The sequence below is a fragment of the Hemiscyllium ocellatum genome, chromosome 25, assembly GCF_020745735.1.
Source record: "Hemiscyllium ocellatum isolate sHemOce1 chromosome 25, sHemOce1.pat.X.cur, whole genome shotgun sequence".
Classification (NCBI taxonomy): Eukaryota; Metazoa; Chordata; class Chondrichthyes; order Orectolobiformes; family Hemiscylliidae; genus Hemiscyllium; species Hemiscyllium ocellatum.
Window position 1 is genome coordinate 13,746,746 of NC_083425.1, and position 27,785 is coordinate 13,774,530.

The 27,785-nt window shown below is 41.2% G+C and overlaps 1 protein-coding gene across 1 annotated transcript; it reads left to right on the forward strand.

The window, feature by feature from the left end:
• The first annotated feature begins 309 nt into the window (after positions 1 to 309).
• On the forward strand, positions 310 to 27,455 carry gprc5c (G protein-coupled receptor, class C, group 5, member C). Its single transcript, XM_060844831.1, has 5 exons — positions 310 to 544; positions 5,653 to 6,709; positions 9,097 to 9,200; positions 18,841 to 19,032; positions 21,911 to 27,455. The coding sequence occupies exons 2-4, from the start codon at positions 5,698 to 5,700 to the stop codon at positions 18,994 to 18,996; spliced, it is 1,272 nt and encodes a 423-aa protein (XP_060700814.1). The 5' UTR covers positions 310 to 544; positions 5,653 to 5,697; the 3' UTR covers positions 18,997 to 19,032; positions 21,911 to 27,455.
• The last annotated feature ends 330 nt before the right edge of the window (positions 27,456 to 27,785 follow it).

Consider the following 27,785-nt stretch of genomic DNA (forward strand, 5'->3'; position numbering starts at 1 on the left):
TCATGCCCCTGGAACATTAACCTGGGCATACAGGAATGACTAGTCCAGGGACATTGGCACCACACCATTACTTTCCCGCTGTTTCAAACTGACATTGTTTTCAGCAGTAGGTAGTTCCCGAAGGATCCTGAATGAGAGACAGTCCCGGGACATAGCTCTGAAGGAAGTTCTCGGCCTGTGTGTGGTGGTGATAAGAGTTTATTTGAAACAGGGGGATGAGCAGTCGAGTGGAGGGACACGTCATGCCGAGGTCAATACACAGGGTTAGTTTGCAGAGAGCCACTCCCACTCTGTGGCTGGGAGATTTACCTTAACTCTTCAAAATCCTTCCCACATCAACAACAAATCAGATCTCTCTCTCTTACACTCACACACACACACACACAAGCAGCAGAGTAGAGCCAGCGAGTGCGTTGGGCTAATAGCTGAGTGCACTGTAATCCAGGCAGTGCACTGAAGCGGGGCTTTCAGTCTATTGTAAGCTCTCAGTTCCCACTCAGACTCCCGGCTGAACGCTCCGGCACTGCAGCGAGACAAGGAGAAGGTAAGAGCCGAGGGGTGCTCCAACTCAGTCTGTGTCTCTGTGTTCGTGTGTGTGCAGCAGTAAGGAATGCCCTCCCCCCAGCCTGAACGAACCCCGCGGTGTACATTTTCCAGATGGGATTAATTTTTGTCAAATCGCAATGTGCTCCAATCAGGCACTCAGGGTCAAAGATGCAGCGGCTTCGTTTTATTTTGTGGCGTCTCCCCTTCTGGGAGTAAAGTGTGAGTTTGTGCTCACGTTGGGAGTTTTGAAAGTCTTAGGGTTGTGTGGGTGCCTCTCTCTCGCTGTAGACGGTACACACACAGACAAGGTTCTCAATGGAACAGGGAGAGTGAGGGGCTCAACACGCCTTAACGTGCATTCCTCCCAGCCGGTTCTCCATTTCCCCTGGGTCGCTTCCTGCTGCATTAGTCCAGCTTTCTCATTCCTGCCTTGAGAGTATTGGGGGTCTCTCTCAAGTATTTTCAGGGGCAGTTTCCCCCTCCCCCAGCTCTGAAATCCACACCAGTCTGACAAATTTCCCACTTACCTGCACTCCAGTTTTCAGCTCCCTTAGGCATTCCGAACTGCCGCTGGAGTTTGTACCTTCAACTTCCAACCCACCAAACTTCCCTCTCAAAACCTCTGGCTCTCAGGTAGCCCTTCAGCCCATCGCGTCTACGCCAGTCAAAAAACAAGCACCCAACTATTTGAATTTCATTTTCCAGAACTTGGCCCATAGTCTTGTATTCCTTGGCATCATGGTTGCAAACTTAAATACTTCTGCAATGTTATGAGGCTTTCTGACTCCAACACTCTTACAAGGCAGTGAGTTCCAGATTCCTACCTCCCCCTAGGTAAAAGGACTTTATTTCCTCACATCCCCTCTAAATCTCCTGCCTGTTTACGATGCCCTCAGTCACTGATCCTTCCACCAAAGGGAAAGGTTCCTTCCTATATATCACACCTGCGCCCCTCCTAATTTAATGCACCTCAATCATGTCCCTCTTCAGTCTTCCCTTAAGATGCTCCTTAACACCTACCTCTCAGACAAAGCCTTTGGCCCATCTACTTTTGTAGTTCGGTGTCATTCTTTTTAAAGCAGTATTCCTGTGCAGCACCTTGGAATATTGCATTAAAAGCCCTTTATAAACAGACGTTGGTGTTGCCAGTTCAGGAAGGAAACCTTCCTGCTGTTTTTACAACTCTTCGAAACTAGAAAGTATTTGAATGTTTGTCATGCTTTTAATAACCTCAGAACATCCCAGAGTGCTTTACAAACAGTGAATTTCTTGTGAAACATATTGGTAATTGCTTTGTAGGCAAACATGTCAATTTGTGCACAGCAATGTCCAACAAAGAGAGATACATGCCAAAGTAGTAAGTGCTGAGACCACTGGGAGAAGTTCCTACTTCTCTTCAGCAGCACAATGAGAGCTTTTACATCCACCTGAATAGACAGAGAGAGCCTCAGTTTGAAAGGTGCAGTGTTGCCTCAGTCCAGCATTGAAGTGCACCATGATTTGGTGCTGAAATCCCACAGTGGAGCTTGAACTCAAACCCTTCCAACTCTGAAGCAAGAGTATGACTGGTGTACCAATCCAGTGCTTAGTTTCTATGTTTTCTCTAGAATTTAGAAAGTTAGGGGGGTGAGCTGATAAAAATCTTATTATTTATTTATTTATTTATTTTGTGGGTTATGGGTGTTGCCGGCTCTCCAGCCTTGGCAGCCCACCCTTAGATGCCCTTGAGAAGGTGGTGGTGAGCTGCTTTCTTGACCCGCTGCAGTCCACATGTTCTGAGTTGACCCACAGTGTCCTTAGGGAAGTCCAGGATTTTGACACAACAACAGTGAGGGAAAGGCACTATATTTCCAAGTCAGGATAGTGAGTGGCTTGGAGGAAAACCTGAAGGTGGGAGTATTCCCATATGTCTGCTGCCCTTGTTCTTCCAGATGAAGTGGCCATGGGTTTGGAAGGTGCAGTCTGAGGATCTTCAGTGAACTTCTGCACTGCATCTCGTAGAGAGTACACGTTGCTGCTACTGAGCATCGGTGGTGGAGGGAATGAATGTTTGTGGATGAAGTGCCAATCAAGTGGGCTGCTTTGTTCTGGATGGTGATCTTGAATATGCAAGATTCTAACAGAAAAAGACAGAGTAGATAAAAATAAACGCTAGTCCTGGATTCTAGAAATAGGGGACGTAGTCTAAAAATTAGGGCCAGACCATTCAGAAGAGATGTTAGGAAGGACTTTAAACGTACAGGATGGTAGAGGTTTGGAATCTCATCCACAAATGGCAGTTGATGTTGGGTCATCTGTTAGTTTTAACAGTAAAGGTAGAAAGTTTTTTTTTGTTAAGTAAGCGTTTTGGGGGTATGAGCCAAGGCAGGCCACAGACCTGCTTGATCTCATTGAATGCCAGAACAGGCTAAATGGGTTGAATGGCCTCCTGTTCCTAGGAATAATGATTCATCATCACTATTAGGCAAAAGTGAGGACTGCACATGCTGGAGATCAGAGTCTAGATTAGAGTGGTGCTGGAAAAGCACAGCAGGTCAGGCAGCATCCGAGGAGCAGGAAAATTGACACCTTGAGCAAAAATTCCTGATGAAGGGCTTTTGCCAGAAACGTTGATTTTTCTGCTCTTCGGATGCTGCCTGATCTGCTGTGCTTCTCTTACCTCACTATTAGGAGAAAGTGAGGACTGCAGATGCTGGAGACCAGAGTTGAAAAATGTGGTGGCTGGAAAAACACAGCAGGCCAGGCAGCATCTGAGGAGCAGGAGAATTCTGCCTGGCCTGCTGTGTTTTTCCAGCTCCACATTTTTCAACTCTTACCTCACTATTAGGCAAGTATACCAAAGCTTCACCCTGTTCTTCACTATTTACATATGCATACCTTTTAATCAATAATTGTGACTGAATGCAAATCACCAGTCTGTTTGTGAATAGTTTTTCCTTTACTGAATCCTTGTGCATTGAGGCGTTTGTTATATACTTGCTGCAGGTATTGATTTTCATTAGTTTAAGTTAATATTTTGTCGAATAAATCAAGTGTCTTCAGGGATGTGCAGGTTAGGTGCTTTAGTGAAGGGTAAATATAGAATAATAAGAGTAGGGGAATGGGTCTGGGTGGTTTACTCTTCGGAGGGTCAGTGTGGACTTGTTGGGCTGAAGAGCCCGTTTCCACACTGTAGGGATTCTGTGATTCAATGAAGTCTAGGAAAACAAAATTTTCATTGTTTTTGCTCAGTCATGTACTGTTTTACTGACATTTGATATTTTCATTTCATCTTCCTTTTCATTGATCAACAAGCAAAAGTGTTAATGAAGTGTAGAACAAGATGTAGGATGTGTCACATAAGCCCAGTTTCTATAACTAGCTTAAAGCTGGGAATAAGATGTCCATCAGTACTATTCAGTTGTGAGTTATACAATACAACACCTTTTTCAGTGAATGTGTATGATGTACTGAGGTCTGAATGTTTTTTGTCTTTTTTTTCCATGTCCTTGTTTTCTGTGGTATATGTGCAATGTCATAGGCTGTGCTGTGCTAATGTGACCTTAGGATTTGTTTACTGACTTGTAAAATGCTCAGAGTGATGGAATAATTCAAATTTCCCACTTGCCATGAAAGTATTTAAAAGCTTCAGACTTAGTGCTTTTAACACGCAGGCTATTGGAGACAAATTGGAAGTATGCAACTCTGAGTTGTTTTTGAGAAGGAAATTAGATATAAACATAAGGGGGAAATATAATCCAGGTTATGGAGTGGCGCCGAGGAATGCAGCTGATTGGTTAGCTTTTTCAAAGAGCCAGCACAGGTATGATTGGTGAATGGTCTACTTCTGGGTTGCTAGATTGTGCAAGGTAGATCTTGACTCTGTTCTGTTAGAATAATAGCCAGGTTATGTTTCTTCATGCATTTTATTTGCCTTGATCTTGGTAAGATATATAATGGGCTATCAACTTTCTTAATGTCAAACTCCGCTCTATATTTTGAACACTGCAATTTGGTTACGTTTTGATTTTAGAATTGCTTAGATGAAAGAAGCAGCACAAATTTCAGCCTTCAGAGTGCTACAGTTGATGGTTGTAACACCACTCACTGAGGCTGCTGGTTGATCTGGAGATGGTCACTCAGGAAGGGATTTCACTCACTAGGAGACTGTAACTATGATTATAAACAACATTCTCTCCTGTCAAGCGACTGGGAAATCAAGCAAACCCCATGAGTAACTAACAGACTGGGATGAGCACTATAAATATATAAACATTTGTTTTTGTTTTCATTCTAGGAGATTCTAATAACCAAGCTGTAATTTCAAAAATCCCAACTGCGGGACACCGTGAGGGAGATTTTCCTTAGTTGGATTTCCCAGAAGATGCACTGTCCTTTTGGGAAAATGTTTTGCACAGTTTTTTTGGGAAAAAAAATGTTTGTAAATTACTGCAAGATCAACATCTCATTTTGAACAATCAGAATTTGAGCACTAGTGCAGCCAGCTCAAATTTCTGTAGAATATTAGTTTCATGTTTGATCCATTGAATCTAGACTGGCTTTGTAATCAGGCAAAAGTGAGGACTGGAGATGCTAGAAACCAGAGTTTAGATCAGAGTGGTGCTGGAAAAGCACAGCAGGTCAGGCAGCATCCGAGGAGCAGAAAAATCGACGTTTCGGGCAAAAACTCATAATCACGTGTAGTCACCAACCCTGAGAAAAGAAGCATGGGAAATATAGCAGGGGAGTAAACATAGAACGAAAGGCCAGCAGTATACTCTTTTGATAACCTTATTATACTCCTGTGCATGAAGTCTTGTGTACAGGGAATTCGTTTTTCAAAAATACTTTCATTCAAAATGAACCTGACATGGCAAAAATTCTTCTTTTAAAAATAACAAGAAAGCATTCCTGAGTGTGCAATAAGTTGTTTTATCCTGTTGTCCAGATTGAATTGTTGTGATGTATTTTATTTTAAAATTGTCAAAAATGTTAATTGACATTGATGTTCTAAGCAATGGCACACTTTCTCACTGACCACTGATGTTAGACTGAATCCAGCAATCTTCCGATGATAGAGTGCAGTGTAATTTGATAACCTGTACCCATTGCTTTTTCCTCTTCTAGGCACGTGACGAAATCCATTTTCAGATCGACCAACTTGAGTTAAAGATGAGGCTGTGCACATTGCAGCTTCCTTTGTGGATCAGTCTCCTCCCTGTGGCTGCAGCCGTCGCTCCAGTGGGTTGTGCAGCTAGCCTCGACTCACTTTACTTCAACCTTTGTGATTTATCAGCTGTCTGGGGGATTGTGTTACAAGCTCTAGCCAGTGCTGGCATTCTAAGTTGCTTTGTGCTGACACTGGTTTTATTAGCGAGCATACCCTTTGTCCAAGACAGCAAGAGGAAGAGTACCATTGGAATTCAGGTTTTTTTCATTTTTGGCACATTCGGGCTCTTTTGCCTGGTTTTTGATTTCATTATCAATAAGGACTTCGCAACCTGCGCTTCCAGAAGGTTCTTGTTTGGCGTTCTGTTTGCAATCTGCTTTTCCTGCATGTTGGCACACTCTTTCAGACTGAACTTGCTTGTCAGAAAAAACAATGGTCCTAAAGCCTGGCACATTTTTATCCTGGCATTTTCTCTCACCCTTGTGGAAGTAATAATAAATACTGAATGGTTAATAATCACCATTGTAAGGAATAATGGCACCAGTTCTGCATTTCTTGGAGACCCTTGCAATATTGCTAATATGGATTTTGCCATGGCTTTAATTTACGTTATGTTTCTTATCGTAGTTACATTTGGTCTTGCTGTGTCCACTCAGTGGGGTCATTTTAAACATTGGAAGAAACATGGTGTATTTATCCTTGTCACAGTTAGTTTCTCCATCGCCATCTGGATTGTGTGGATTGTAATGTATGTTTATGGAAATAAGAAAGTCGGAAATCAAACCTGGAATGATCCAACACTCTCTATTGCACTGGTTGCCAATGCCTGGGTGTTTGTCTTTATGTACATCATCCCTGAGATCTGCCATCTGACAAAAGCTAGTACGGAGCAGCATTATGTCGAAGAGGTGTATCCGACAAGAGGAGTGGGTTATGAGACCATCTTAAAGGAGCAGCAAGCTCAACACATGTACATAGAAAACAAAGCATTCTCAATGGATGAACCCAATTCAGGTTAGATCAATTATGTTCTGAGTCATTTGAAGTTTAGAGATATAAATGCTTGCTTTTCTTCAGTTGACTAGAACTGTCCCTATTAGAAATTGGCACCGAGCAGCTTTATTATGAATTAACTAAACTTCTTTTGGCTTTAGCAGATGGAAGGTTTGATTTTTCAGGCAGTCTCAAGCAGTTTCACCACATTCCCAGCAGCATTATTACCAGTCCTCATTGCTGCCTGCTCTCAGTAATTACACTAGCATTTGGCAGCAATCACATTTAGCAATATTGTTACAGGTAATTGAGTCAACACTATTCACAAGGTTGGGTTAGCAAATAGAGTGGAGAATGATGATGAACAGCAGCTTTAAAAGTGGAAAGTGGCAGAAATTTGCTTTATACTTCTTGTCAATTGTAGCTTCTGCTGTGCAATGGACTTGAACATTGTCCAGGGCCAAGAGGGCACAGATTGTTTTGTTTATATGTTCATGCAGTGTGAATGTTGCTGGCTGAGCAAGCATTTATGCCAATCCCAAATTGCCCCTTGATCTGAGTGGTGTAGTAGAGCCTTTCCATAGGGTAGTTTAGAGCCAATCACATTGCTGTGCAATCAGGAGGAAGCTCCATGCATGCCAATGAATGGGCTCCACCTCCGAAAGCCACTCCATGAAAGGATCTCCAATGTCTACACAGCAACAAAATAAGTTGCAGGTAAATAGGTTGCCATGGGTTAGTAGTCACGTGTAAGCCAGACCATATATGGGTGACATATTTCCTTCCTTAAAGGACGTTAGTGACCCAAATGAACTTTTAAAGTACTTGACAATGGTTAGCTGGTTCTTAACTGTAGATTTTATTCATTAAGCTCATATTTCACCATCTACTGTAGCAGGATTCCAACTCACCATCCCAGGTCATTCGCCAGGGGTTCTAACTTACTGGCCTAGTGATATTACCACCACCCTGCCACCTCCCCTGAGAAGTGGGCCTTTTGGGATTCAGAATGAACAAGAAATGTATTTAAGAGTTTTATTCATTTATCTTTTAATCAATCAGTAGTAACCTAATGTCTCAAATTATTGAATAATGGTTTCCAACTCTAACTTTACAAGTTCAAGTCCCAGAGTTTCTTGCTGTGCGAACATGTATAGATAAGCTTTGCACTGAGCTGCAGGATGGAGTAAAGTGTTCCATCTTTAAAAGGAGGTGAACGGTCCAATTTTTGGAACTGTAATCCCCAGGGTGGTCTTTTTTAAGGAATTTACAAATGTGGACACAGCTCTGACTTCCCATCTGCAAAATTTGTAGAAGGAGCAAGCGAGGGAAAGTTGGGGAGGGGATAAAATCTAGAAAACAAAGCCAAGTCAGGACTTTTGTCTATTTGGATATTTTTTTAACTAGTAACTCATTCAGTGCTGAAATTAGCAAGTTAAATAGCACTAGTAGAAATGAGAGCAGACCACATCTTAACCTTAAAATATTCTAACTGCAAAAGATTTCTCATTTGCTTTTACCAATTCCTCTAGCTGCTCCCCTGCCCCTCAGCAAAGGTCAGGACTCCTGTATCAAAGAACAGAACACTTCAACCATACTTTAAACTAAATGATTAATACCAGAAAAGATTAACCCAAAGTGAGCAGGTAATAACAAAACCCACCTCTAACTCTGCTGGTTTATACATTGTTAGTCTGATTGTCCTAACTCAACCTAATTCAAAAATCCAGGTTGTGTGGCATTTTTCAAATTTCTTTAAAATTTGGAAATTAAAAGCTAGCTTCCCTAAAAGTGATAGCGAATCCTTGCTGGAATAATTGCAAAAAGCCAGCTAGTGCACTGATTTCCTTAAGGGGAGGAAACCAGCACCATCTGTGATTCCTGTCCCACACAGTTGGCTCTTAACTGCCCTGTGAAGCGGCCTTGTAAGCCACTAAGTTATTTGAAGAGGAAAAGCCATCACTGTCTTCTGTGGACAATTAAGAATGGCTTTTTCAGCATTGCTGACACTTCCTAATGAAAGCAAAAATGTTGGGTATTCTCTGATAACTGACCCAAGTGGTCTTTATCTATTTCAGAGCTGCAGTAATGAATACTTGAATGCTGGCAAAGGGCAGAGGGATCACAACTAACCCTGACCCCAGCATTCAGCAGGGGCTGATGGATTACTATCCCATGGAAAGTCTGGGCAGTTTTCAAACTTGAAAGATACCAGGGTCAATTGCAGCATGCCTGTCACTCTTCCTTCAGACTGAGTTCAACACACGTGGCACATTTTGGGAATTGAAATTGTAATGATTAAATTGCTTAAGATAAAATTACCAAGAGACAAATAACTTCTAAAATAAAGTGGGCAATTGTTTCTCTCAGGAAAAATACAGTGTGACTTTGTCTATTTATTTTCCCAGCAAACAAGCCCAAATCCCCTTATACAAGTTATACTGGTTACAATGGACAGCTTCGGAACAGTGTATACCAGCCGACTGAAATGGCATTGATGAACAAAACCAACGTAAGTTATCTCAATTTACTGGCATTTTGAAAACATCAACCACAAGGTTTCTTCCCCTGTGGCTGGATGCTCGTTATACAATGTACCGTAACAGAACAATGGTCAAAAGAGATGTGATTGGTTAATGTGAGTCACAAGTTATTTCTCCACAAGACTGCCTCTGAATTTATTATTGATATGGTCCCATTGTGGATTTACCAGAACTTGCGCACTTAAAAAAAAAATTGTTAACATGTTAATCATTAGCTGAAAGTTTAGAGAGATTGTTGGCTGCAACTGGAGCTAGAGTCTACTTGTATTGCTTTTAAAAATCTAAGAAAATCGAGCAGCAGAAAATATGCCTTTTCTTTTTATTTCCATCACACTGTAGCTCATGTTCATAATGTTGCACCGTTCTCTGATGTATAGGGTCAAAAGTGCTAATACGCCTTTTTACTGGTAGATATGCTTTATTCATAAAAGTGACATGATTGAACCCATCATTTCTGGAGTTTCTGTTGGGCCATGCATACACACAAAAATAATCCCAGTTAATTCAGTAATCAGTAACGTTTGACATTTGGTGTTCTCTAGAAGGGTCACTGAACCCAAAATGTTAACCCTGATTTTTCTCCACAGATACTGCCAAACTTGCTGAGTTTTTCCAGCAATTTCTGACTTCCAGCATCCACAGTTCTTTTGATTTTTTTTCTCTCTCTCTCTCTAAAATCTGCTATTCAACTTATTCCAGTTTAGCCATGTTCCAGTTAGACTCTGCTTTGGACTAGAGGAAGTCAGGAAAAAGCATCCAGGATCTTGGTCCTGATTGTTATCTAAAAACAAACTGCTGCAACGCAAATCGTTTCTGAATGTTGAGAGAGAATCAGTTTGAGTTTCGTTGAATTTGGCCTCAGTTGTTAAATAATGCCCTTGCTGTCCAGATTCCGTCTTGATTCATGCCAGAGGTCATCCAGGAGTAGTACTCCAGTTAGAAAGTAGAAGCTGTTATTGGCAAATTTTTCATATGAATGTTTAATGCTTTCCTGTATTGAAAAAAAGACCCATTAAGTGAACATAGCACGGACCTCCCCATCAGAGTTTGTACCTTTAATGCCTTCAAAAGACAGAGCAACATCTAAGATTGACTTTGTGCCTTTGTATTATATCAAAATGAGTTAGTGCTTAAATAAAATAGAAAGATGACATTTGCAGAAAGCTGCACGTTAGTTAATGACTGATTACAGTTAGCAACTCCCAACCTGCCTATTCTATTTAAAATTACCACAACATGATCAGCATACAATGGAAACTAGAAGAGACTGCATTCTGCCAATTATTAACGTGCTGCACCGAGGTGCTCTTGGAAGAGATTTAAAACAAGATCTTTTTCTGGTGAATGTAAAAGATCTCACCACATTGGCACAGAGTCGTACAGCATGGAAACAGCCCTTTTGTTTCAACCAGTCCACTCCGACCATGTTCTCATACAAAACTAGTCCCACCTGCCTGCATTTGGCCCTTATCCCTCCAAACATTTCCTCTTCATGTTCTTATCCTAATGTCTTTTAAATGTTAACTGCATCCATCACTTTCTCTGGCAGTTCATTCCACACACAAACCACTCTGTTTTTTTTAAAAAAGCTATCCCACAGGTCTTTTTTAAATCTTTTTCCTCTCACCTTAAAAATATGCCCCTTAGTTTAGAACTCTCCCAACCTAGTGAAAAGACCCTGGTCATTTACCTTATCTACACCCCTCATGATTTTATAAACCTCAATAAGATCACAATAGAAGAATTGCAGGGAAGTTCCACAATCATATCACCAAAATTGATGATTTTTTACCTTGTAATCTTACTGCTGTTTGCAGGGATTTGCTTTGCACAGATTGGCTGCAGCAATTCCTAATTATCATTAGTGATTTCCAAGATATTTAACTGGCTATGAAACATTTTGAACAAAGGAACATAAGAGAAATGGATCATTTAACCCCTCCTGGTAAAAAGTGAGGTCTGCAGATGCTGGAGATCAGAGCTGAAAATGTGTTGCTGGTTAAAGCACAGCAGGTCAGGCAGCATCCAAGGAACAGGAAATTCGACGTTTTGGGCCGGAGCCCTTCATCAGGGCTCCGGCCCGAAACGTCGAATTTCCTGTTCCTTGGATGCTGCCTGACCTGCTGTGCTTTAACCAGCAACACATTTTCAGCATTCAACCCCTCCTGTTCACTCTGCCAATCTAGCTCACAGTTGGTCATCCTGTTAGTGAAATATTCCCAATATCTCCATTTCCCTGGAAGTCATTAATATTTAGATTAGATTACCTACAGTTTGGAAACAGGCCCTTCGGCCCATCAAGTCCCCACCGACCCTCTGAAGGGTAACTCACCCAGACCCATTACCCTCTGACTAATGTACCTAATACTACGGGCAATTTAGCATGGCCAATTCACATGACCTGCACATCTTTGGACTGTGGGAGGAAACCGGAGCACCTGGAGAAAACCCACACAGACATGAGGAGAATGTGCAAACTCCACACAGACAGTCACCCAAGGGGGAAACTGGGTCCGTGGTGCTGTGAGGCAGCAGTGCCAACAACTGAGCCACCATGCCACAGAAATCCATCTATCTCTGTTCTGTACGTACTGAATGACTGAGCTTCCACACTCTGTTCGGACAAGAATTCCAAAGACTCACCACCCTCTGTATGGTGAAATAGGTAGAGCTTGTTATGGGCCAGGCTTGACCCCCTCAAAACAGTTCAGGGAAGTAGCCCAGACCCTAACTTTGCTAGTTGTTTTAAGCAGTGTAAAGTAGATTTTCCAGGAGTGATGCAATTGGCCCAACCCTTAAATTTTAAACAAAACAGGAATTTATTTGAAGATTACTGAATGAATACAAACAAAAGAGAACAGAATATTGAATATCTTAATCCATCTGAAAACCCAACAGACTATCCCAACTTAATGATGCTGTTTCAAATTCCTGCAACAATCTCCATAAACATCCCTTAGCAAAAAAGGTAAAGTCAAATATGGGGTCTTACAGAAGAGAGAGAGATGGCAGAGAGATTCAGCATAGAACACCTTCTTCCATCTAGCTGTTTCTTTGACCAGAAGCCTCAAAATGGACTGCTTGCTCTGAATAACCGGGCCAAAAGCCAAAAAAAAAACCAAACCAGAGAAAAGCTGAGCTGGCAGAACTGGCCACTCTCCTTTCATCGTACAACAGTTTTTTTTAAACTTAAAAGCCTTTTTCCTGAGGCAGTATCTGTTAGCAATAATCAAATTGGCCCTAAAACCCATCAGAACGAGACTCCCCAGAACTTGTGTCTTTATGACTGCACTGAAAAAAAAACAAGGACAACATTACCTTGTTAAAGGAGCAGCATCATTACAGGCTGATGGTCAGAATCTTTCTCCGAGTTGAAATGTCTAATACTAGGGGACATGCATTTAAGGTGAGAGGGGAAAAGTTAAAAGGTGGTGTGAGGGGCAAATTATTCTACATAGAGAGTGGTAGGAGTGTGGAACGTCCTGCCGGGGTAGAGGTTGAGGCAGTTATAATAGACACATTTATGAGACGTTTAGATAAGCACATGAATATGTAAGGGATGGAGGGATATGGGCCAATGGCTGGCAGAAGGGATTAGTTTAATTTGGCATCCTGTTTGGCACAACATGTTGAGCTGAAGGGCCCATTCCTATTTTGTACTGTTCTGTGTTCTCACCTCAGACCTAGATGGCTGGACCCTTACTCTGAGATGGTGCCCCATGGTTCTAGTCCAGGGAAAACATTCTTTCTGCACCTCCTCTGACTGGTCCTTTAATTTTTTTTTTAACTTTCAGTGAGGTTTGGGAGATTCTGAGGTGATGAGGCCACTGTTGAAATGCAAGTTCTCCCCCCACCAGGTTCTTGTTCACCATTTAGGCAGAGCTATAGTCACCATAAACCCAGAGGGCTGCTCACTCATTAGTGGGTGGTGAGTTTAAACTCAGGTGAGGGGCAGGTTTGAAAAGGCCACGACCTTCAATATTGACCTCAACTGGTACAAGAATTGGATCCAGGCTGTCGGGTGACATTCTGCACTACAAACCAGGCATCCAACCAATTGAGCTAACTGACTCCCTGAAATCATATAACTCATAAGCTGCCTCAGATAATCAATGGCTGCATTTCTTTTCTGTTCTGCCATGTTCAGGAACCTCTGAGTTACTAATTGTGCTTTTTGAAGTGAAAACGGATGTTTAGTGCTATTTATGACTGATGATGAAGTGCACACTTGTGACAAAATGCCATTAAAATCAATTAACTTTCTAAAAATTAATTTTAAAGAATTTTATGGGTAAGCATTAAAATACTCTAGATCTGTAAAGCACTGACAATTCACCTCAATGTTCCAAATATATTAACAGAGAATGTATGAGATTTCACAGATAAAATGATTGAGGGGTGGAGATTTGTCTGCATAAAACCATTAATGCGTCACAGCAAACATCAACTGTGGTTCATAAATTGTATTTGGCAGCAGATCGGTTCAGCACACCAGGTTGATGTTGGAACAGAACTCCACATTCATAGTAAACTTTTCTCAATTAGGAACAAAATCTGTATCAAAACATTCACTGAAATATCTGTAGTGTCCACAAAATGAGTCTTTGTCATAAACACAGGAAGTTTGCATGATGTCAGTATATTATCTGTGGGATTGAACAAAATTAGAGTCCAGTTACAGACTTTAATTAACTGTTTCAGAAAGAGCCAAGCTTTGACAGTGTTTGAGTTAATGCTAAAGACTGATGCTTTTTCAATGAGTTGTACTTACTCTAGTGGTTCACAAGAATTATGCTTTTTTTCATCTATTTCTCTCCCTCCCCACATTATCAATGTTGGCATCTAGCTGCTGTTGTCATCTTGTGATACTCCTGTGTCTTTATCATCTGTCAGCACTTGTCAGAAACCTTGGCTGCAGAGGTTTGTTATTAAGTTTGACCTGGTGTCTGTAGGAAGATGAGACTTTGTCTTCTAATCTTGAAGCTGTTGTCGGTTCATTATGCAATTCCTTTCCTCTGAAGTTGTCTTGGAACGGCATTGTCCTCTGTAAATAGCATCCTCTGTCATGCTGTCATCACAATTTGAAATGTTTCCAGCTGTGTTTCATTTTTGTAGTTTTTTTTGACGTAATTCAATTTAATGGCACTAAACAAGAAAAAGTCAATAACATCTGCCACTCCCCTAAGTGTCTGTTGTGGTTCAGTAGATAACACACTTGCGTCAGATTCCTGGTTTAATCCTTACTCCATAGTCTGAGCACAATCATCTCAGTCTTACTTCAATGTTGCATTGTCAGAAATACTGCCTCTTGGTTATGGACTTTAAATCAAAGCCCTATCCACCTATGGGAGCCAATATGAAAGATCCTGCTGACTTGCTGTATTTCAATGAAGAACAAGGAAATTATCCAGAATCAATATTTATTCCTCAGGTAGCATCGTAAAGACAGATGTGTTACAAGTGAATGGTAGGAGAAAATGGACCCCAAGATGAAGCAGATGATATTGGGAGGGATGACCTGATATTTGGTTAAAGAGACGGGATTAATGAATAGCTTATAGGAGAAAGGAATGATAACAGAAATGTGAGCAGATTAGGAACAACGGTGCACCTGTCAGTGGTGAGTTTTACCAGAAGGGATGAGGGAAACTACAAAGGCCACAAGAGGATTGGAGAGTTGGAGAATTGTATGACTTGAGATAGGGAAGAGGAATTTTTTTTAATTCATGCACAGAATAAGGGCATTGCTTGCTAAGCCAGCATTTATTGCCCATCCCAATTGCCCAAAAGGCAGTTAAGAGTCAAACACATTGCTGTGGGTCTGAAGTTACATGTAGGCCCAGACCAGGTAATCGTAGCAGTTTCCTTCCCTAAAGGACATTAGTATGACTGTGAAGAAATCTGGGAGCTTTTGCACTGAAGCCAGTCCACGTCAGTAAGGTTGTAATGTAATTCATAGAATCTCTACAGTGTGGAAACAGGCCATCCGGCCCAACAAGTCCACACCAACCCTCTGAAGAGTAACGCACTCCTAATACTCCACATTTACCCCTAACCTACACCTCCCTGAGCTGTATGGTCAATTTAGTATAGCCAAATCCACCTAACCTGCATTTCTTCGGATTGTGGGAGGAAACCGGAGCACCCAGAGGAAACCCACACAGACACGGGGAGAATGTGCAAACGCCACACAGACAGTCACCCTAGGCTGGAATAGAACCCAGGTCCCTGGTGCTGTGAGGCAGCAGTGTCAACTACTGAGCCACCATGCCTCCCCTTGGTCATTGGTGACCAAGTCTTGATGGAGGCAGAATATGGGCAGGAGGAGTTTGGATGAGCTGAAGGAAACAGAGGTGGGCAGGAATGGTTAAGCCTGGAAGTGATAAAGGAGTGGATGACTGTTATTGTAGCTGGTGAGCTGAGGTAAGTGGGAAGGTGAGGGATATTGCAGTGGTGTCTAAGCAGCCTTTGTGTGGGCAGGATGAGGGGCTATTGTCTTGTCTTGAGGCCACGTAAAGAAATGTTAAAATATGATAGAGGTCTTCCAAAAGAAAATGGTGGGAGGTCCCTGGCTTGCAGTAAAGGCAGTTGGCTGGAGACTTTTTGAAGTTTAACAGGAGATAATCTCAACTTGTCCAAACGTGGCTTTTGGACAAGACTGAATGTGGCAGGGAAGGGGTAATGAGAGGAGATAGAAGATGGATTGAAGATAAAACTGGCCACTGCCAATGTAAATGTGTGAGTCACAATTCATTGATCACTGACACTGTCACCAAAGTGTTTCTTGAAGGTGGGGGAGAATGAAGGAAGAAGAATTACAATTCATGCAATAGAAGTGGAACCAAAGGCAGTACCACAAAGCTATTTACATTTGGAGGTGGAGCACTATTTAAAAGCAATAAAGGGAACAGTTCGTAATCTAACCAATTACATTGAGCAGGTTTCTCTGTCTTGCTATTCAATATTTAATGCAATGCTATGGAACAACAAGAACATGGACAGCTATACAAGTATGAATCTCCAAAAGTATCCCTGCTCCAATATTGCACCCTCTTGAGATGTAACTGCTACAAGATTTTTGTACACCTGCAGAAATTTCTTAAAATAAATTCTATCAAGGGAAAGAACATTTTAGCATAAAACTTGCCTGTAATTTTTTTTTCTGCTATTTTAAACGAAGCATATAACATCAGTGGGATTAGATGTTTAGTCAGGTGTACTACTGATGAAATAGCTGTGAGCTGGAAGGGTTTACATGACCTTGGGTAAGTGCTTATTTGCTGTGTTTATTTGACCAGCCTTGGGTTTGATGTATCTTTACAGTGAGGGAAGGCCATGGTAACTATTTACGTTGACAGTTCAGCCTGAAATACTACCATTGTCTTTTGAAGATGGCCATATACCTGCTGAAGACCAAAGACGCGTTGATGTAGCACAGCACTTTGTCATTGACCAGGATCTTGGATAAGCATCTCGCAATAAATTCTACAGAGCAACAAATAGGCACAAAGTGGAGAAGCCTGCATCAACATATGGGCACACTGGGAGCTCTTGCTTGTGTTATGCGACAGTGTAGAACTCAGTTTGAGATTTCTGCAAGGATTTTTTTTAATGCAGCAGAATGATAATTGTATGTTTCCTGCTTATTTTGACGAAGGCTTGAGTTACTTTTCCTGATTTGGGCTGTTGTTTCTTTGCCTTTCTGTTCACCCTTCATCCCCCATATCACTCCTGCCGGCAAGGAACAAAGAAATACTGTTAAAGTGAAGCCCAAACATGTCTCAATATTTAGTGTCGGATATCCGACCTCAAAAAAAAATAAGTGCTTCCATTCTTAAAAAATCTTAACGTCAGCTTTTTCAGGTATTCCTCTCTGTTTCACCTTAGTACACCGAGATTCTGACCTAGCAGGTTATATCTGATGTTAAACACTGCAGCGAGAGTTACATCCAACACAGTTTTCAGTTAATAGCAGTAGCTCTAGTTGACCCAAAAGATGGGGGCCCTGCCAATTGTTCACCTTTTCATTTCATAGTAAAGACAAAAAATGTAAGGTTTTTTTACATTTTCAATGGATATTGGAATAAATGTGCATGCTGGCTTAAGTGCACAACTGTTTATAAATTGAATCAATTTATTAATTACAAATGTATGGGCAGTTTATCCATTGTAACCAGTTTGGAAGTAAACTGGTCTTGCTTATTTTTTTTAAACAAGTTTAGATTTCCTGTCTGAGAAGGACTTGAAAGAGGCCTGATGTATTCGTGGGCTGTGATCTCACACTTGATGGGCGCAGACTCGTGCCTTGTGTGACAAGCAGACGTTCCAGCCTGGAGATTTGGGTGCTGGGATTTTGACAATGCAGCAGCAGGAAGTGTTCTCAGTGAGGGAGGGGCAACCAGTATTGGTCATCAGGTTGGCCAGGTGGTGACACCAGCAGGTGTAGGATCAGCTGACATTGAATGTGCCTTTGTGTAAGGGAGGCATCGACACTACCAATTTGGTGGTGGGGAGTGCAGTGTAGAGATGGTGCCAATCACAGTCTGGACTGGGAGGGTAAGTAGTAAAAGGGCTTTAGCAGCAACACCCTGCGTTCTTTGAAGCTGGGGTCAGAATTGTAGAAACCCTACAGGGTGGAGGCAGTCCATTTGGCCCATCGAGCCCACACTGACCCTCCAAAGGGCGTCCCACTCAGACCAATCCCGCTATCCTATCCCTGCATTTCCTATGGCTAAGCCAGGTAGCCTGCACATCCCTGGACACTATGAGTGATTTAGCACGGCCAATCCGCCTAACCTGCCCATCTTTGTACTTGGGAGGAAACCGGAGCATCCGGAGGAAACCCAGGCAGACACGGGGAGAATCTGCAAACGCCACACAAACAGTCACCTGAGAGTGAATTCAAACCTGGTTCCCTGTTGTTGTGAGGCAGCAGCACTGATCACTGAGTCACCGTGCTGCTTCAAGAAGCATGTAGTTCAGTACACCTTAAAATCCCGTAGCGCTTCCTTTGTAGCTGTGTGTACATCTGGTTTTCAGCCAGTGTCTACCACTCCTGCAGTGGAGGTGGGAGGGTTTCCTCAAATGTCTCAGGGAGAGGAATAAAACACCAGAGTTCCAACTCTGCTGGCAGTGATCAAGTTTGGACAGTAGGTAAGGGCAGAATGACACTTAGCTGTGATGAATCTCAGCCTCCCACTCTCTACAATGGAATGTCTGCAATTACTAACTGTCCAGTATTAGACCAGGGCAATAACCAAGTGAGATCTCTTGCTGTCTGTGCCAGCAAGGAATCATTACATTCCAATGAGAATCAATTGACAAGTAAACATAGGAAAAAAATGGCACCTTGATACCTAGAACTAAACTATGCAGATTTACAGAGAAATCACAAATAACAGGTATGCTGGAATAGTTTTAATTTCAATTGTTTTACAAAATGCAGGCTTAATTTGTGCATGAATAATTGTTTTGCATTAATTATTTATGACCAATAGTTTACAAAATTGTTTTATTTTCTCTCAACTCCCTTTGCACTGTAACCTCAGCATGTTCTTAACTTTTCCTTAATCTTAGGTTTTACTCACTGCTTTTGTTTTGTTCTTCAAGTCGTTAGAAAATCCCTATGAGCATTATATCCCGAGGGTCACCATTAACCAGTCGGCATTTTCCAGTAATGCCTCCACCCTCCGTGCAGAGGATGCATTCACAGCTGAGAGCCGGCAGACTGCCCAACAAGATGGCAGCAATGGACCGACATTTTAACACCTTGCATGGCTGCAGAGAGAACACCGACAAAATGTATGGCTTTCAATCCGTGTGTGTATGTGTTTGTGATTGTCCTAGAGATGCCCTAGACAATGTACAATTAGTCAAGTAATACCAGAGATGCTTATTGATAATGGCCAGACAAGAAACGACATGATGGAGGAGGCCACTGGGTACATCATTGGGCATGAACACTTTAAATGCAATGTTTTGCTTTTGGTCTAAGAATATCTTGTCTTTGGCTACGTTTTTCTCTTTGAGGGCAAGCTACTTTTTTTTTAAACTCAAAAGTTAGTTTGTTCCCTCCAAGATTAATAAATCTGGGATTCCTTAAACTGCCCCTCCCCCAACAATGGCGGCACAGTGACTCAGCGGTTAGCACTGCTGCCTCACAGCACCAGGGTCCCAGGTTTTATTCCAGCCTCAGGCCACTGACTGTGTGGAGTTTGCATATTCTCCCCGTGTCTGTGTGGGTTTCCTCCAGGTGCTCCGGTTTCCTCCAAAGATGCGCAGGTCAGGTGAATTGGCCATGCTAAATTGCCCATAGTGTTAGGTGCATTAGTCAGAAGAAAATGGGTCTGGGTGGGTTACTCTTCAGAGAGTCTGTGTGGACTGGTTGAGCTGAAGGGCCTGTTTCCACACAGTAGGGAATCTAATCTAATGTGCAAGCTTCTAATACCCAAGCTCTTTGTGTCATCTGATCACATCACAGTTTCTCTCAGGTAACCTGGACCAGCTACATTAGCACTGTGGAAACACAGGCAGGTTGGAGGCTGAAATGTTGTAATGAGTAACTGACCTTCCATCATCCCAAAGCCTGTCCACCATCTACAAAGGATGACCAGCACAACTCTCCACTTGCCTAGATGTGTTGGGCTCCATTAATACCCAAGCCAGGATAAAGCTTGATGGTCAGCCCATTCACCACCTTAAGAGTCTACTGTCCCTATCACTCATGCATCAATGGGACAATCTACAAAGATTTACTGCAATAATTCACCAAGAATCCAATGGCAGAACTTCCAAACCTGCAAGCTCTGCCACGTAGATTGACAGAAGCATGGATGGATCACCACCCGAAAGTTTGCCTCCATGTCACACACCATCCTGTGTCGTATCCACTCTAACAGCTTTGTGACTGTATGCACACCACGTGGACTTCACAGTTAGAGAAGGCAGGTTACTGTTGCCACCTTCTTGAAAATTATTGGGCCACGCAATAAATCCTGACCGAGCCAGCGATACCTATATCCATAAGTTAATACAAAAGCACTGATGCCTGCACCTAGACTGCAGCAAACAGTTTAGGACTCACTCCAAACAAACAAGGGTTCGATTCTGGCTTCCATTGTTTTGTCAACGTGTTGCAAATTTGTTGAAGTAGGAGCAGTACAGGCTATGTATGAAACTTTTGCAAACCCACATGGGGCCCCCCAGTCTCCGCACCTTAAGACAGTTTGTTTTTTTTTAAATTATTTAACTGTACCTGAGTGAGATATTTGGAAAATCTGCAATCAATTAAAGACTTTGGATTTTTTTTCCAGTGCTCGTTTTTTTTTCCAATTTCCTCTCGTGACCTATTTGTGGATCTGAATTAAACCTATCAGGCAAAAATCCAGCTATGTTCGTGCTTCTAAAGCCCCTGCACAGATTTCATGGGCATTTGGGGATAGGCAATAAGTGGTGATCTCATAGTGACAGCCACAGTCCGTGATAAAATAAAATACATGGTGCTGTAACTGTTGTTCAGCTCACAGCATGCAGGAGACAGTCATCACTATAAAAGGGTTACTATACATAACGTCCCATTCCCAGTTTTACCAAGTAACTTATGCTGTTTACGTGATATTCTGATCATGTTTTATAGAGTCATAGATTCTGGAAGGTTTTTTAACCACCTGACAACAAACAATCAACTTACTAATCACAGATACCAACTCTTTACAATTTCTATGTAAAATGAAACATTTCAGTTCAAATTCTCAGCATTTTTTTTGGACTGTACAATCAGCTCAATTAGTATTCTGAACTGCAACTGTAACACTTCCAATGGGTCCCTGTATTGATGTTGGCTTGGTTTTCCACTCGGCCATTGACTGTTTTCCAAAATATACATTCACATTCCACCCCATTGCCCCCAGTTAAAAATTGAATGACAAGCTTCAAATGAAAGCTCTTTGTTGACACAGTGATATATTTTCCAACATGTTGTTAACATGAATGATTAATTTTATAGAACAATTTTCTGGTAAAATGATGGGTTTTTTTCATTTCATATCCCCTGGACTTAACAATTCATTTCTCTGTGTGGGTTGGGGGGGATTAACTATCCTAAACTTGGAAACTGTACAGCTGATAGATAAGGATCAGTGCCACTTTGCAAATTCGTAAACTTTCAAATATTAAAGCTTCTAACGTGCAAGCCATTGGCATTGGTGTTAGTCAGTGTGAAATCTTTGGTAATATTTGGAAATAATATAAATGAGTTTGTGAAGATTAAGTGCTATATTTTCCTGTTTCATCAGAAGTTTAAGATAAATACACATGTGAGGGAATTGGTGTGATTTTGCTGCTGACAAACTCGTGAATATTTTCCCTTCCTTTCTTTAGAATGTCATTATGAGAAATGAGCAGAATCTTCACATTGCAACTAATGGTCCTCACCAAATAGACATCTGAGGAATTCTTAACCTAGAGATTTTGTGCAATATATGTGTATATTACAGAGCTCATTTCTCACTTTTTTTTTAATCTAATGATCATTCTGAACTAATATAGGGAAAATGACAACGTGTCACTAACATGAATGATTACTTTTATAAAACACTTCTAACAAAGTGAGGATGGTTGATTTTCCACCTAATTTTCAACCATACCAATCTTAACCTATCTTTTCTCTTCATATAAACAGGTGAGCTCCCAATATGGAAGATCTCTGTGGTGAAAAGAGTCTCTCTGCCAACAGTTTCGAATTTTTATTTTAAGAACTGCAACTTGCTGAGGTTGTTTCCATGCTCTGAGTGACACTGGATCAGTGGGAGGAAAGTCCTGTTGATGTGGCATTTAAGCTGGAAATGAAAAGGATTGTTTTCTGAATGCAACTGGGTTTAGGCATTCTGCTTAGCAACTGAGTCAAGCCCCAGTGAGTGGGTGACCATACAAGGCAGGGTGGAGACTGCATTGTCACTACTCGTTCTCTGTCTACTTTAAAGTCTTTCTGAACTCTGCTGAATAGATTTCTTACAGCTTTGACCCTGCACCACATGGACTGCAGTGATTCAAGAAGCCAGCTCACTACGACATCCTCCTGGGCAATAACAGATGAAAGCAATAAATGCTACTACAACAACATCCCAGACGTGAATTTTTTAAAAAGGTAGATAGCATGATGGGTATTAATTTTCTCTGCAGTGCAATGCCTTGTAAATTTGCTTACATCAACCTCTGTACCGTTGTCTGCCTCCTGAATGATGTTGAGGGAGATGCAGTATATGCTGTCCTTGAAAACCGCAAGAAAGAGGTACAAGCTATGATTGAAAAGAAAACCAGTTTCTCACCATGTAAAAGGGAGATGGGTTTAATGTTCTGTGTGTGCTCTGTAATCAGACTACTGTTCATTCCTGTGATATAAAACTGAAATGATCTATTTCGTATGGACCATCTGAAGGAATATAACACCCCTTTAGGAATTGGCTTTGTCACTTCAGGTTGAACTCAATCTGTGTCAAGACTTGGATTGCTATTCCTTATGTTTTATAGGCTAGTAAAGAATTAATCATCGTATTTCTGCAGTGACGGCTCCAAGCCTGTAACAGAAATGTAGAAGTAGGTCACGAAACAATCAAAGTGAACCAAACCAAAAACAAGCATGTGTTTCAATGCACAGTCCCGCTGTCTGAAACACATATCTTCAGTTTTGTTAGCAAACCATATTGCATCTTTCATTAGTGTAATCATCTTTGCATTATGTGGATGTGTGACAAGATGATACTGTCTACACTGCTTTACTCTACTATCTATGAGAATAGGCTGTAACAGTACTGTTACATGAGGATAGCCTTCGAAGGCAAAATCAATCATTGAAGACACAATTGTGAGATTCTAGACTCTTCTCAGGACCATATTTTCTTCTGGCTGTAAGACATAAAAATTGAATGCTATGTGAGATCATAGTGGAGTGAAAGCGGGCAGAGGAAGATATCAATTTCCTCTTCTGTTTTGATTCTGCAGCTTGGTTCCAAGCTAAAATGAATTTAAATGGTTAGCCTTAAAGGGAAACCTTGAGTACTGATAACCCGGGCTGACTTCTTCCTTGATCTGAATTGTGGACATGCTGGGCTGTGTGTGTACTTTGTGTGTATGTCAGCTGGAGAACGCTGCATTCAGGATTTCAGAGTTGAGCTCCTGATCAGTGAGTCCTTGCACGTGGGCAACACATTCAGAAAGGTGCCTGTAGCGAGGCAGGAATTACAGGAGTCATAGTTGCTGCTGTGACAGATGTGGTCCCTAACAAGCAGGTTCATCCTTTATCTTGAAGATGGCAAGACATTATTAGCATCTAAATGCAATTCTCCATTTGGGTATTGTATGATAGATCATTTATCTATTAATCATTTGGACACTTATGTTTTTCTTGCATATCACGTTAAGTTAGTGTGCCATCTGGCATTGCAGTTATTTATTTAACTACCAATTTTACTGCATTAACATGGAAACTAGGAGTGGGAGCAGATGATTGAGCCCTTCGATCCAGCTTTGCTGTTTAATATGATCATGGCTAAGCTCTATCTCAATGCCATTTCCCTGCTTTTTCTCCATACCCCTTGATGCTTTTAAAATCTAAACATGTCTGTCTCTTCCTTGAGTATACTCAGTGACTTGGTCTCCACAGCCTTCTGTGGTACAGAATTTCACCAGTTCACTACTTTTTCAGTGAAAAAATGTTTCCTCATCTCAGTCCTAAAAAGTCAACTCCATATCCTGAGACTGCAACCGGTGGTCCTTCATTCCCCAGCCAGTGAAGACCTCCTCCCTGCATCCAGTCTGTCCAGCCCTGCTAGAATTTGGTATGTTTCAATCAGATCTCCCTCTCATCCTTCTAAACTCGAGTGAATACAGGCCGAGTTGAACAAATCTCTGCTCTCACAAATGTCCTGCCATTCCTAGTATAAGCTTAGTGAAGCTTCCCTGCTCTTTCTCTATGGCAAGTATATCCTTTCTTATGAAGGGAGATCAAAACTCTGTGCATAATTGCAGATGTGGTCTCATCAAAGCTGTGTACAACTATAGTAAAACATCCTTGCTTCTGAACGCATGTACTCTCACAATGAAGCCATTGTACCATTTACCTTCCTAATTGTTTGTTGCACCTGCCTGTTTATTTTCATTGACAAGGACTCACCGATCACACTTCCTGACATATCACCATTTAAATAATACTCTTCCTTTCTGTTTTTCACACCGAGGTGTACTTTGTAACATTTAGCTATGTTGTAATGCATTAGCAACACGTTTGCCCACTCACAAGTTTTGTCTACATTACCATGTGGCCTCCTTGCATCCTCCTCACCTCACAATCCCCCTTAGTTTTGTGTCACTACTGTGAGCTTTTGCTGTAAATTCTGTGTTAGGAGCAGCGCTCCGAAAGCTAGTAGTTCCAAAAAAAAACCTGTTGGACTATAACCTGCTGTTGTGTGATTTTTAACTTTGTCCACCCTAGTCTAACACCTCCACATCATGATAGATTCTAGCATTTCCCCACCACTGCATGTACTTTCTCATTACACCATTCTTATGCATGGCCTGTATTATACCTAGTCTGTTTTTTTTTCTCTTTCCCCTCCCCTCTTCCAATTGTGGGGTTCCATTTGTCCCCCTCCAGTCTGTAGCAACTGCTCCAAAGTATATTGAATTTGGGAAGGAAGATGACCACCAAAGCATTCAAATTTCCAAGGCCACTTCCTTCAGTACTCAGACTGTAGGGACTTGTCAGCCTTTAACCATATTAATTTCCCCAGCACCATTTTCTTATTAATACTGATTTCCTTCCATTTCACCCTCTCACTGGACCTCTGCTTCCCTAACATTTCTGGTAGATTATTTGTGAAACCCTACCAAAGCATGTGTTTTGCAATTTTTTGTTTGCCTATAATTCCCCAGTGAAGGACCCACATTTATTTTTGCTCTTTTTCTTTTTATATATTTTAGAAGCTTTTACCATCAGTTTCTATGTTCCTGGCAATGAATTCTCTCGCACTATTTCCTCAATCTTTGGCTGAATTCTAAAATGCATCCAATCCTGAGACTTTCACAGTTAGAAGCAACTGTTAAACCTTATCTCCATCTTTATGCTGATCATGGTACTCCTTTCTTTGTGCTTTTTCAAATCGTGGGACTTGTTACAGGGATATTCCCAAATCTTATTTATCATGAGGTCAATAAATCAGTCATTACTGGTGATGCTGACCTGCTGCTGTAATCTGTGTCCAGTATATGTTTGTCATTGCCTGCTTCCAAAGATCTCCTCCTCTAGTATGTCATTCACAGCCTGTAGAGAACTCAAAATGTCTCACTGCTTTGTTGGTATGCTTACCACGGCCTTCACACTTTCGTAAGCAGTAAGCCAGCAACTGGTGCTATTCCTGTCTCTGGGCATCAGATCCACTCCTGGCGTGTGCCAAGAGTGAAACCTAGCCTGGTCCATGTTGGCTGTGGCATTTTGACCAATGTGGTTGACTCTTAGCTGCTGTCTGGGATTAGGGATGGGCAATAAATGCTGACCTAGTTAGCGATGCCCACATCCCATGAGTGAGTTCCTAATAAAAACTTTCGAGATTTGCACGTTTGCATATTATGTAAATAGGAACAAAATAGGTACATTGTGATTAGCAACTTGCCTTCAATCCCTGATCAAGTAAATGAACTTTGATGACAGAGTTATCCATTTGCTGTTTTTGTGAGGTTATATTCTCTGCAAAAGAGGAAAATATAGCCCTTTCACCAGGTTATATTTTTTTAAATAACTAAGCTCAGCAATAATTTTTCTTCTTTTGGTGAATTCAAAAGTTGGTTTATTTGATGGAAGTCGGTTGAGTAGAAACAGTTTGTAATAATTTAAGTCCTTATATTACTCTGTTAGCCAAAGAATACACTTTCTAAGCTGTGGATATATGTTCTGTGGCATTTAGTGCTTATGCTTTTTACATGTTTTATAATTAGATTTTGTTACGTTTTAATAATGGTATGTTAATTGCATGTTTTGCTGTTAAAATCTGGGGAATAAGTTGCATCAGTGTAAAGGTCACCCCCCTGTTTTTCATGAAGATTGCTTAGATTCAGATGGATATGTAAATCATTTCTGATAATTAGAGGATGTGAAAGATGTGTAACAGATTTTTGGATTTCTTTTTGTATTTATTTTTACGTTGTTAACCTACAGTTAAATTTACACACAGTAGACTGATCACACTCACATGCTGAAGTTCCAAGCTTGCATTCATCTTTGAACTAATAATCAATAGTCCTGTATGAGTATTTGTGAGAATGTAACATTCATATACATTTCTGCTTTCGCCATGTTGTATTGTTATGAAAGTAGTTGTCTATTGCCCCTTCCCTTAGAATAGACTTTGCAGTTACGAAGTGTTACAGCACAGAGATAGGCCATTTGGCCCAACTGATTGATACTGGCTCTACATGAGCTTCCTTCCACCTTATTTAGTATAGCTTTCAGCACACCCTTCTATCCCTCATATATCCTGACCAGTACCTATTGATGTTGGGTATGATTAGAAAGGTAAAACATAGCAGTCCATCACGCAACAGCTGATTCTCGAGGGAGCTTTTCTCTTCTGTCCCCATCATAAGAAATAAAGAGGAGCAAATCCCAATCCCATGACATTAAAGGTCTCCACTCCCAAATTCAGTCTTCTGATTGAAAATCCAATAAATTGTAAAAGGTCCAATTGGCCTCTGACTCCATATTTGTCTTGCATAGTACTGTAGAATCACTGCGTTTTAAATTTAGCATTTTGGCTATTTCCAGCAAACTCCATTTTTGAAATGTGGATCTGATTGCACGTTATGTCTATCTGACCATAATGGAAATGCTGTCTCATCCAACGATGAGTGAAGTTCAGAGTATCAGAGTTATTTAACCTTTTTTTCCTGGGAATGCATGAGGATTCCTTTGTTGCCATTGTTTTGACTAGCCGCAATATATATTTTTTAGCTGTTATCGTAGTTAGTTTCTGAAAGGAAACCATTTCACAAATGTTAGTAAGTATGTTACGAAATGAATTAGGATTTACTCAGACAACAAAGGTGTCCAAACACAAATGCTAAGGTAAATCCAAGACATCTAGATAATTGTGTTGACTGTGTTATACCTGAGGGGATGTTGCTGTTTTAATGCTACATTTTTTTTGTTAAAAATAAACTCTTCTTTATATTGCGTGCTCCAGTCGTTTTGTTTCTTTCACAAAACTTCTTGAACAACAATAGAGAATGTCTGTACTGCTCCAAGTATCAAATGATGTCTTTCTGGGACAGGGGAGTAAAAGCGAATGTTAAGCAGGGCTCAAATAGAGAAAGGTGTTAATATTGGAACAAGAATGGCAGGGTTAAAAAAAAAAGAGGAGATTTCAAGAGCCTTTTTAAAATCGGAAATCCCTTGAAAGGTTCCAGGAGGCAGAGATCTAACAGCTGAAAGAGTGATTGTAGATAATGGAAAAGGAAGTCAGAAATAAGGAGACATTGTATCAGAGAAAGTGATGGCTTGGGAACAA

Coding starts and splice junctions, on each gene's coding strand:
- gprc5c (XM_060844831.1), top strand. CDS start 5,698: ATGAGGCTGTGCACATTGCAGCTTCCTTTGTGGATCAGTCTCCTCCCT. Junction 6,710..9,096: donor AATGGATGAACCCAATTCAG/GTTAGATCAATT, acceptor TTATTTTCCCAG/CAAACAAGCCCAAATCCCCT. Junction 9,201..18,840: donor CATTGATGAACAAAACCAAC/GTAAGTTATCTC, acceptor TTGTTCTTCAAG/TCGTTAGAAAATCCCTATGA.